Raw genomic sequence first — 12631 nt, forward strand, 5'->3', positions numbered from 1 at the left:
GAGGAGCCTGGCAGGCTATAGTCCACAGGGTCGCAAAGAGTCAGACACGATTGAGGGATTTTTACTTCATTTCACTACACCAATCTCTTACATTTTGTTTCATTCATTCTTTCTCACCATGGTTCAGTTTGTATATTTTCTATTAACCTATTTTGTTTGGACTCACCAACCTCTTTTGCTGGTACCACTCTGCTGTCAAACCCATCATATTTTTTAATCATATCAGATATTTTCTTTTCAGTTCTAGAATTTCCAGTTGATTCTTTTAAGTAAATTTCAACCTTTTGATCAATCTGTCTCTATTTTCCTTTTTTTTTTTTAAACAACTATAAATGGCTAAATTTGACTGCAAATTTCAACATCTGGATCACCTGTGGCTCTGCTGCTCTAGTCTACTTTTCTTCTTCTTGGTCACATTTTCATGTTTTCCTGGCTCTTAATTTTGACTATGTACTGTACTTTGAGTAGAAAGGAATGCAGAGTCTGAAGTCAGTGTCATTTCCCCCTCGTCTTTGCCCTTTCTGTTAAGCAGACATAGTGAAGGACTGAGTAGTTCTTATTGTTGTGTTAGTTGCTCTGTCACATCTGACTCTTTTGTGACCCCATGGACTGTAGCCCACCAGGCTCCTTTTGTCCATAGCATTTCCCAGGCAAGAATACTGAAGTGGGTTGCCATTTTCTTCTCCAGGGGACCTTCCCGACCCAGGGATCAAACCCGTGTCTCTTACATTAGCAGGTGGGTTCTTTACCACTGAGCCTCCTGGGAGGACTGAGCAGGATTGGGGCCAAATAGCAGTTTTCATTGAGAATCAGTCCATCTGTGTCTTTAATTATCTGTATGTATTTGTTGAAGGTGCTTACTCTAAATTGTCTTTGTGTCCTCAGAACTTGAAGACTGTAGGAAAATTTCTACAGCCTTTCTGACACAGCCTCCTCCTCCCCAACTCCTCATGCTGCCCTAGTACTTAGAAAATATTCCATGAAGAAAATTGTCTGCATTTGAAGCTCTCTACCTCCATCCTCTTATGCCAGCTCACATGACTACTGCAAGTTCTGCTGGCTTCTCTTCACTATTAAAGTTACTCTGCTCACAGCAAATCTAACTCTCAGCCTGGGCCCAGACTAGGTGAATGCTCTCAGAGAGGTGCCCTCAGCTCACCTAGAATTCTAATTTGTCTAGTTCTCTCTCCTTTCACAGTTCTCTGATGTATCCTGAAGGGAAGTTTTTGTTATTTTATTAAAGTTTATGGTTTACAGTAGCAGGAGTAGTGACTTGCTACTCCGTGTGACATGCCACCTGAAAGGAGAAGTCTCCACAAGTGCAGAGAGACTGAACCACTTTGCTTTCTAATCCTTTTTATCAGTTAGTGAAAATGAGCCCACATTGCACAAAGCTAGCAATATCTTTTTCTTTTTGTCCTTTCCACTATGGAAGGGTTTTCTCTTTTAAAATTAGCACAACCCATTATGTTCCATTACAAGGAGATCAATCCAGTCAATTCTAAAGGAAATCAACCCTGAATATTCATTGGAAGGACTGATGCTGAAGCTGAAGTTCCAATACTCTGGCTACCTGATGCAAAGAGCTGACTCATTACAAAAGTCCCTGATCCTGGGAAAGATTGAAGGTAGAAGGAGAAGGGACAACAGAAGACAAGATGGTTGGATGGCATCACTGACTCCACGGACATGAGTTTGAGCAAACTCCTGGAGATGGTGAAGGCAGGGAAGCCTGGCATGCTTCAGCCCATGAGGTGGCTAAGAGTTGGACATGACTTAAGTGACTGAACAACAACAATTATGTTCCATTAGAAAGAGACCCGGATTTGATCTCTGGGTTGGGAGATACTCTGGAGGAGGGCATGGCACCCACTCCAGTATTCTTGCCTGGAGGATCCCCATGGACAGAGGAAATTGGAGGGCTACAGTCCACAGGGCCGCAAAGAGTCAGACACGACTAAGTGACTAAGCACACAGCACAGCAATATTGGACTCCACCTCCCAGCGTGGCTTTAATTGCACCAACTTGCGTCCACGAAGGCACAGCAGTTTGACTCATGATGGCTGGGGTCACTATGGTGCAGGTGCTCATGTTGCCTTTGATCTCCTGGTGGCCACGGTTAGCCTAGGAGATAAAGCCTACAGGAGCTGCTGGGGCACAGACAACTCATGCATAGGATGCCCTAGGCCTTTTGGGAGCCAATGATTCCCAACCTCACACCCAACAGTGCAAAGCTGTTTTATTTTATCCTTATCCTTTATGCTTTGTCTAGACTGACAGTCTCTACTGCTCAGCATTTAATGATATTATTTTCTTCACCTTCTGATCTCCCCAACTTTTTTCTCTCCTCTTATGTTCTGTCTTGTTTACACACTCTTTCTCTCCTGTCACTGCTTAATTGATCTGAGAAATGGAGGTCTTTTGTAGTCAGCACTGGCCAAGAAGAGGGCACCTTCCTTTCCACGTAAAAACCGGACAATCAGAATGTCCCACACCAAGTACTCAGGGCTGTGGTCTGTCACAGTCGCTTCTATCTGCTTTTGCTCACCAAAAGGCTGCCTGTGCTTTGCCAAATAATAAGTTATTTTCTTTTCCTAATTCTACATCCAACACTACCTGAAAATCAGAGGGTTCAGAAAGACCAAATCGCAGAGAACCTAATCTCTGATCCTTAGATGTGAACAGTAACACCTGCATGTGTCTGGGGTAAAGTCTGGGATTAAGATTGCAGCACAAGGGCTGACTGCTCTATTGATCATCTATGTCTCAGTCAGGATAACAATGGGGAAGGGCGGAGGCAGGCATCCCTTCTTCCGGCATAGTCTTAGCCACCTATCAAAGAAAAAGCCCTGAGAAACATCCAGCATTAAGAAGGGGAGAAGGAACTAGATTCAGGGACACTGTCAGTTCAGTTCAGCTGCTCAGTTGTGTCCAGCTCTTCGCGACACCCCACGGACTGCAGCACGCCAGGCTACCCTGTCCATCACCAACTCCAGGAGCTTCCTCAAACTCATGTCCATCGAGTGAGTCATGCCATCCAACCATCTCATCCTCTGTCATCCCCTTCTCCTCCCGCCTTCAATCTTTCCCAGCATCAGGGTCTTTTCCAATGAGTCAGTTCTTCACATCAGGTGGCCAAGTATTGGAGTTTCAGCTTCAGCACCAGTCCTTCCAATGAATATTCAGGACTGATTTCCTTTAGGATGGGCTGGTTGGATCTCCTTGCAGTCCAAGGGACTCTCAAGAGTCTCTTCTAGCATCACAATTTGAAAACATCAACTTTTCGGCGCTCAGCCTTCTTCATGGTCCAACTGTCACATCTGTACATGACTACTGGAAAAACCATGGCCTTCACTATATGGACTTTCAATTTGGGCAACAAATACATGGCTTCTTCTAGTTTCTGTGCACAATATGTGCTAAACAAACACCAAGAGGAGAAAGTCTGTCCTCCAGGGGTTCATCCTCTTTAGTTATAAAGTTTGTAAGCTCCTGAGACCTAACCTGGGGTCTCAGGAGTTCATGGTGAGGTGGAGAGAGTGGAGGAGGCAGACTCTGGTGGTGACAAGACAGGCAGAGGAGAGAGGACAGCATGAGCCATGATGGGGCCTCAGGGAGACACAGGATGTGCAGAGTAGGGTGATGCACACCATGTGGGGCCAAGTGAAAACCAAGTGTGTGGGGGCCCGGAGGGGACCAGACCCCAGGGGACCTCAACGTATCACATGAATAGCGTGGGCTGGATCCTGCAAGCAGACAGGAAACTTAGGAAGGTGAACGTGGCATCAGCCCAGACCAGGGAAACACGGGCAAACACTCTCAGATGCAAAATGCATCTTAATTCTTAATTCAAATTAAAAATCCTTTCCAAGTTATGAAGCAAACTTGGAAACTCTTATCTGTCTTTACCATCTTGAAGCTTAGTTTCCTCTCTGCTCCAAGGATTTAAAAGGCAAAAAGGGATAGCATTTTAATTCAAGGGTCAGCAACCTTGCTCTGTACCCTGCCTGAGAGGAAAAACATTAGGTTCCATGGTCCCTGCAGTCTCTGTCGCAGCCCCTCGACTTTGCCCCGCAGTGCAAAAGCCTCAGAAACAACACACATAAACACAAGGATGACTGTGTTCCACTAAGACCTGACTTACAAGAGTAAATGGCCAGCTCATTTTGGTTTGGAGGACATACTTTGCTGATCTCCGGTTGTTTTTTAAAAAAATATTTATCTTTATTTAACTGTGAACTCTTAGTTGTGACACGTGGGATCTAGTTCCCTGACCAGGGATTGAACCAGGCCCTTGCACTGGGAGCAGAGTCTTCCGGACCACCAGGGAAGTCCTGCTGGCCTTGGCTCTAACCCACAGGGTTCGTTCACAGGACTCAGGCCTCCTGTGTGAACTAAGCTGTGCTTTGGGGAAGGTTGCTTGTTTTCGAAATGAAGCTACGAAGGCAGGTCACAAAGGTGTGAGTGAATAATGACGTCAGTATAGAGAGCCCCGGGGAGTGGACCGTCCACTTCCCAGACAGACACACAGTCACCTCTACCCTGTGGGGGGGCCCGGGAAGATGGCGTTACCTCGGCTTGCGCGGCTGCGGGTGCGGACGCCCAGCGCCGGGGTGGCGTCCTCCACGGCGGGGGACGAGGTCTTCAGCACAGCCTTCATGTTCTCGTGCTCAGCAGCATCCTCCGCGTAGCTCAGGCCCTGTGGCTGGCTTGGGGGCGCCGGGGAACCGCCGGAGAACTTGCCAGACTGCAAGAACAAGGGGGTTACGGTATGAGGTGACTCCCCCAAAACCAACTCAAGCTCAGCAAACCTCCAGCTGAGGAAAGCCTTCTCTGTCTCTCTCTTTTCTGGTTTATGTGCATTTCGGAGACGCGTTAGTGACTGCAGTCAGTGAGGACATCAATGAACTGATGACAGACAGCTGCATGGGGGGCAAGTTCTCTTATCAGAAAGAGAAGCCTTGGTCCTGGAAGGACCACACCCAACCCTCTACTGTAGTCTGTCTCCCGGCTCACTGCAGATTCCCTAGAATCTGGAAGCCGGCAAGGAACAATGGACTGCAACTCTGGGAAGAACTCAGAAACCAAATCTGTTTCTAATGCCAAAGGCTGGATGTGAGTGTTGAAACATGCCTGTTAATCAGATACAGTGCAATTTATTTTTTCAAATGTGGTGCCAGAAAGCAGTTAAAGTGTTCGTATGGATCACTTATTATGGTAGAATTTTAAAAGTGGGATTCAGGTGCAGAATCTTGTCCCCCTCGCTTTACAGAGAAGGAAACTGAGGCCATCCAAGATGGAATGATTTGCTAAAGGCCCCAAAAGAGTTTGATTCAGGGCCCAGATCAGGACATGGCCTAGAAATCCATGCTGAAACTGAGTCTGGCAACACTCACTTCTTCTCGTTGTGTCAAAAATTCAGTTGTTTTCACAAGCATTACACTCTCATGATGAGATTCTCTAATTCTAGGCTGAACAAAGCATACATGTTTTACAAGAGGTATGCTATAGTATCGGGTCATATGCACGCAAAGCCAAACATATGGATGAAAAATCAAAAGACAGTTAGAATAACACTTGAAAGAACAGCTCCATCCATCCCTGGCTTCCTCTTTTTACCCACCGTCTCAGCCCTGGTGCTGGAGCCCAGGACACAGCTGTGGCTCGTACCATCTGCGTGGCTCCTTCCTCATCCTCAGTCTGGGCAGCCCTGCCCTGGCCTCTGGTTCTGGTGTCCGCACCAGGGTCCGGGGAAGGAGCCACCACCCATCCCACCCCTTGTCCACCTGTCCAGCAGGAGGAAGAGATTCGCCAACCCTGCCACCCTTCACAGGACCTGGGACTCCAGGACAGCTAGGAAAATGCAGTTTCCCTTCAGTCAGTCCCTGGGACACACACCACGACGAGAACCCATGTAAGGAGGTTAGTGATCACACGGAAACCCAGCAGGAGACAGTCATGCGAGGTTTAATGCGCTGAACAGGGCTGGCACATCATGCTGCTCACGTCAGGTTAGATTCTACGGCACACTCGGGAGGGTCACGCGTGGCATTCTCCATGTTTATAAACATCCTACCTCAACTTCGTCTTCTTCATCAGTCTACTCGAGAGGACAGGACAGGATGGGAAAGACAGAAGGGATTCTCAGAAGGCACAGAAGTCAGCAAAGATGAGATCATGGCAGTGCCACATCAAATTCCAGTAAAAGGACTCAGCCACCGCAACCAGGGCACACACTTCTTGATGTGAGTTGCTGAGCCCTGCCTGCATAGCCCTCCTGTCTGGACGCTCTCTCTGAGAGCCCCAAGACCAGTCCTGACCAAGGTCAGGCCAATTTCCTGAGGCTGCCTGGGAGGACAATAACTGGTTCACCTGGTCCCCTGACCATTAAAGACTTCTGTGCCCGGTCACTGGGCTGGCCATGTCCCAGGGAACCCACCACCGCCTGCCAGTCATCAGGACTTCCCTCCGCCTGTGTCCGTCTGTCCACTGCGCCCCCTCCTCTCACTCCAAGTGCTGAGCCTCTCCTTGCCCAGGCTGCCAGGTCTGGGTCCCCCTGAACCTGCCTACACACAGGCCACTCAGAACAAGGGGGACCACTGCCTGGACAGGACGGGTCCCCTGACTCCTTCCTCAGAAACATCAAACGATTTTTAGAATCTTACCTGTCCCTCGTGGAGGCTGTCTGAACGGACACACCATTCTTTTAATTATCACCAGACAAACTGCTTTAAGTAACCAAATAAAATACTCCTTTTCCAAAAGTAAATTGAGGGTGAAAGTCATGTCAATTTCTTAATTCTAAATCAAACACACCCTCAATTTAACTTGTGTTTCCACTGAGGTTACAAGCCAGGATGGCAAATCAGACACAGGTTTTTCAGAACTGACTAAACTTTTGGGAGCCGAAATGACAAAACGCTTCCAGTTCTACACTGCCTCCAGGCAATCAGCCTTGTGATGAGCAATGACTTTTTTTAATCTTAGAGCTTCTTTAATTTAACCAGATAGTTGGCCTTGTCCCAGTGATTAGCACACGTGCTTACCTCTAGTCCTCTCAACACCCCCCAGTCACTAGCATTTGCTTTTCACAGAAGAGGAAGCTGGGGTTGGGGAAGATTAAGGGTCTCACCCAGGAGGACCACGGCCCTCAGCAGGGCTCTAAGAGTCCTGGGACGGACAGCCTATGTTCTCACTGCCCGTCTAGGGTGTGATGAAGGCAGAAAGGGCCACACTTGCCTTATGCTGTCTTGTCTATGCACTGTATTGCCTGTAACTAGTTTAGGACACAAGGAAAAAGGCATGAGTTAAGTTCTCACTGACCCTTACATGGCAGAACTCCTGGAGAGTAAGAAAGGAGGCCGTCTGCACATTCAGAAATGGAGAAAGAAGAGGGGGGAGAGGCACGTGAGAGTAGGTATGGGGCTGACTGTGAATGCAGGGTCTTCAGATTTGACCCAGACTTCTCTGTGCCTCATAAAATGATGATTTTCCTAAAGTCCTCTCTGTCAAATTGCAACCACTTCCATCCTCATTATTCAGCATCTATATTAAGAATGACTTCCCACAGTTTTCTCTAAAAACCACTTCCAGCTCTGATGCTCAGGGGCTCTGTGGCTCTCTATTGCCTGCTTTTGTTTTCAGTTGTGCATATGGGTTGTTTTCTACCCAGATCATGACACCCTTGGGGTACAAGTTTGTCTGCTATTGTGCTCGCATCTTCCTAGGAGCCCTGTGCCTTGGGTGCAGTTAAGCACAATGGGTGCTTAACTGAGAACTGGAAAAACCTGAAGTTGTATACTTTGCTTTGAGTGACAATATCCTAATCTTCCAGCAGATGGCAATCTTTCTACATGAATGGTGTCACTCGTACCATCAAAAACAAGGGCCACCTTGAGGATGAACCCTGAAGAAACCTGCGCTGTCCAGATTTCAATGCAAATTTAAATATTTTTGAATCCAATTCTAGAAACATTTACCCCTGTTTATAAATAGGAGTACTGAATATTTTCAGAAAAGGACACAATTTAAAAATTAGTGGGATCTGTAAAAAAAAAAAAAATCTCACGAATTTGGCAAGAAATTCTGATGTGTTTTCATAACTATAAGCATATTGAGTTTGTATTTTTCACACTCCAGTGTGTCTCATTGCCACAAACATAAGTTCTTCCCTTTTTAAACTTTTAAAAATAATACTTTGGAATGAAATGTGGGCCGCAGTTTGCCCAAGTGGGTTCAGTTTGCTTCCTGAGTCGCTGTCTTTCCAGGAAGCTGAAGATCCAATTGAACCTGGATTTTAGGAGAGGAGGTAGCAGACTCAGCTGATGGCACTGGTCTTCAGACCAATCTGTAGAAAGGGTCCTTTCTGCAGAAATGTGATCTGGGCACTCCCTAAGGTTTCAGCAAATTCCAAGGAAACAAGGATCAAGGGTAGGGTGAATGGTAAGGAGACTAGTCTCTGGTTCTCCTTCAAAATGCATTAAAATTGAAACACAGTTTCTAAGATAATTCATCTGAGAAGGTCACACCCCTCAGGAATGTGGCTAGCAGTCATATTTGCTATTATATGTCTTACAAGATGATTGATCACCGTGGGCACAGAAGGCAGCCTCAGTGAGGTTGTCTTCACTGATCTTATTCCTCCCCAGAGAAACCTGTCTGACTTGGGTTTAGCAGAGGTTTGCAACCCCCACGATGAGGTCACTCTCTGTGTCTTAATCCTTCATCTATTCTGGTCCTGGATCTGAGAGGCACTTTGCTTCTCAGAGCGATATAAAGAGGGGCGGTGCCTAGGAAGCTACAGTCCACGAGGTCGCGAAGAATTGGACACAACTCCAGTGACTGAGCACAAATTTCATAAAGGCCCAGCAGAAAGAGGCACCATAACTACGTGTCACTGTCTCTGGCGTCTTCACATAGGGCTTTGCCCTCCACGTGGCACCCATGGTGCGTGTGGGCTCGGTGCTGAGGTGGAAGAGATGGAGGACAAACCCAGGGGCTGGGGAGGCATGCAAGTGTGCAGGGCTCCCCAAGGGGCCATCAGAGACTCCTGCTAAATTCACTGGCCTCTGGGCTCTCCTCTCTTATTTTCTAACTCAAGAGACTGCCAAGAGCCCATAAGATTATGTCTTTGAGCAACCACATCAGTTATTTCTCCATTCAAATGGCTAGAATGGGTGGTCCAGGTGTCAACTGATTGATTAGCTAACACTATCACAATTATTAAAATCCTGAATCAATTTCCAAATCAGAACCTTTGTCTTCCTATGCTAAGTGTCATCTTTTAGACTTTTTCTTCTCCTCTTTCAATTCTAGCCACTTCACAAGGGTTGAAGATGGACTCAAGTATTCAACGTCATTAGCATCACACAGCCCACCAAGCTAATTACTTGTGTAGTAGGTTAAAGTTCCTCCACCAGCCACCCCTCCTTAATTTACATCCTAGTTTGAAGTTCATTATATTTCAGGTTTTCACCGAAGTGGTAGAGGGACAGTTTAAGAGCACCTTTTAAAAGAGGAACATTTTTTTCACGGTCACAAGAAGAGAAAAGTGCAGTCTCTAAACTGTGGAAAGGTTCTATGGTTGATCAGACATTCAGAATAAATGACATAAAGAAACAGACTTCATGAAACTTACATCAGTGATCATCTTCCCCCTGGTCTTGTTTCTCTCTCTGTGGTTGGCCCGTTTCTGCTTCTGCTGCAAAACTCTCTCCCTGGTGGTACGGTACTCCAGTGCAAACTCACTGATGATCCTGCAGAACTTGTTTATGTTCACTTCCCGAATCGCATACGGTGGGTGGCCCATAAAGAGGAGAAAGGAGTGGAACCTGCCGTGAAGAAACAATGGTGGCAAGGACTTCAGGTTTAAGACACAAAAATCAGCTGTCTGCAGACTTTCGGTTAGAAAAATAAATAAATAAAACCCAGTCACCCAAAGACATTGTTCTTTGTTCTTGGGGTTCTTTGAGGTTAAAGAGTGAAACAAAGGTCCATCTAGTCAAAGCTATGGTTTTTTCCAGTAGTTATGTATGGATGTGAGAGTTGGACTATAAAGAAGGCTGAGAGCCAAAGAATTGATGCTTTTGAACTGTGGTGTTGGAGAAGACTCTTGAGAGTCCCTTGGACTGCAAGGAGATCAAACCAGTCAATCCTCAAGGAAATCAGTCCTGAATATTCATTGGAAGCACTGATGTTGAAGCTGAAGCTCCAATACTCTGGCTACCTGACGTGAAGAACTGACTCATTGGAAAAGACCCTGATGCTGGGAAAGATTGAAGGCGGGAAAAGAAGGGGACAGCAGGGGATGAGATGGTTGGATGGCATTACTGACTCAATGGACATGAGTTTGAGTAAACTCTGGGAGTTGGTAATGGACGGGGAGGCCTGGCATGCTGTAGTCCATGGGGTCACGAAGAGTTGGACATGACTGAGAGACTGAACTGAACTGAACTGAAAGAGTAAAAATGTAACCAGAAGTCAAGTTCAACTAACTTTCTCACTGACGGAGGTGATGCATTTTCAGGAGATTAAGTACTTTTTTCTACTTGCTTATCTGTGTTTTAATTTTTTTTTTAATTGGTATGTAAAACTTCTATAAGAAAAATGATAAAGTACTATTCTAAGAAAGGGCTTCCCTAGTGGCTCAGCTGGTAAAGAATCCGCCTGCAATGCAGGAGACCTGGGTTCAATCGCTGGGTTGGGAAGATCTACTGGAGAAGGGAACAGCTACCCACTCCAGTATTCTGGCCTGGAGAATTCCATGGATTGTATAGTCCCTGGGGTTGCAAAGAGTCAGACACAACCGAGCAACTTTCACTTTCACTTTTAAGAAAAGTATTGCACATTTTCTAGCTCATATGAAAACTGAGTAGGGGTAAAGAAATGCTGCTTAGCAATTTTAGGGGACTTAAATGAATAGACGGAATTGACAGGAACATATTTTGAATAACATGCTAATTAAGGATTTGTAAAAAGATGTTTATAAGCAAATAAAATGTATTTCAGCTATTTAGGATATAAATTATTATATTCTATTTGCTTAAAACTTTTAGAAAAGAAAAATGAGCAAAGATGTGTCTAATTTTTAGCTATTCAGGAAATGAGAAAGAAGCTACCAGGAGACAAAGGAAAATTTTTGTATACAACAAACAGTATATATAAATGATATCACTAATTGTAGAAAAAATCGTTTTGATCACTCTAATTTGTACAGTTTAATAGGGGTTTGGTATGTTTTTCAAATGAGAGACAGTAGATTATTCTATCTGTGAAGAATACTAAAGAAAATCATACAACATAAAATTAGAAAGGGATAGAAAACTGCTATTTACAACCAAAAATGCTAGTTAAAACCATAAAACTAAGAAGAAACAAAGTATAAAAATTCATGACTTTGTATAAGAAAATGATTTCTTAGATATGATACCAAAGGCGTAGGCACCCAAAGGAAAAAAAAAAAGATAAACTGGACTCCATCAAAATTATAAACTTCAAAGGATACTCTCAAGATTGAAAAGACAATCCAAAGAATGGAGAAAATATTTGTGAATCATGTGTAATAAGGATCTGTGCCCAGAATATATAGATAAATCTTACAACTCAACACTAAAAAGACAAATAAAAAATTAACAAAAGATCTGAGTAGACATTTCCAAAAAGATTATTGGCAAATAGTCAATAAGTACATGAAAAGATGCTTAACACCATTAGTCATAGGGGGATGCAAATCAAAACCACACTGAGACACCACTTCATACTCACTATGATGGCTATAATAAAAAAGACAGACAATCACAAGTGTTGGTGAGGATGCACAGAAATAGGAAACCTCACACAGTAGTGGTGGGAACACAAAACAGTTCAGCCGTGGTGGAAAGACAGAGTTCCTAGAAAGTTAAATACAGAGTCACTCTGTGCCCTAGCAGTTTCATTCCTATGCGTGCATGCTAAGTCACGTCCTTGTGTCCAACTCTGCTACCCCATGGACCGTAGCCCTCCAGGCTCCTCTGTCCACAGGATTCTCCAGGCAAGAACACTGGAGTGGGTTGCCATGCCCTCCTCCAGGGGATCTTCCTGACCCAGGGATCAAATCCACGTCTCTTAAATCTCCTGCATTGGCAGGAGGGTTTTTTACCACTAGCACCACCTGGGAAGCCCCTTCATTCCTACATATTTACTCAAAAGGAATGAAACTATGGGTCCACACAAAACCTACACAAATTCCATGACAGCACTATTCGTGACAGCCCCAAAGTGGAAACAATCCAAGTGTCCATCAACAGATGAATAAACAAGATGTGGTGTCTCACTCAAAACTGGCCCCTAGACCTCTCTGACCTCACTGCCTAGGACGCCAGTCACGCTTGACGCCTCGTGATTCTTTGCACAAGCCCACCTCAAGCCCCCCATGTGGTGTGTAGGGGACCCTCAGGGGACACAGCTGAGAGTTTGCAGCGCCTGTGAGGAGGGGCAGGTGGCCACTTCACTGGGAGGACCACAGGCCCTGACAAGGCATCCGGGGCCAGTTCTTTCCTAAGCCCAGAGCATTCCTGCCACAGACAGCAGCCTGGATTGCTCTCTCTTAACTCTCAAGTTTCTGCCCGAATACCACCTCCTCAGAAAAGCCTC

At 45.4% G+C, this 12631-nt stretch overlaps 1 protein-coding gene across 3 annotated transcripts in view; it reads right to left on the reverse strand.

Moving 5' to 3' along the window:
* Positions 1 to 12631, reverse strand: part of FHOD3 (formin homology 2 domain containing 3) — a 511278-nt gene that overhangs the window by 18968 nt on the left and 479679 nt on the right. For 2 of the 3 annotated variants that reach the window (XM_065932348.1, XM_065932346.1), the window contains 2 exons: positions 9639 to 9831; positions 4574 to 4748 (listed from right to left, as the gene is read on the reverse strand). In XM_065932348.1, the coding sequence (XP_065788420.1) occupies positions 4574 to 4748; positions 9639 to 9831 (368 nt within the window). Of the gene's footprint in view, positions 1 to 4573; positions 4749 to 6077; positions 6102 to 9638; positions 9832 to 12631 lie in introns of all 3 variants that reach the window. The other variant, XM_065932345.1, reaches the window with a different exon arrangement.

The sequence above is a fragment of the Muntiacus reevesi genome, chromosome 4 (assembly GCF_963930625.1).
Source record: "Muntiacus reevesi chromosome 4, mMunRee1.1, whole genome shotgun sequence".
NCBI lineage: Eukaryota > Metazoa > Chordata > Mammalia > Artiodactyla > Cervidae > Muntiacus > Muntiacus reevesi.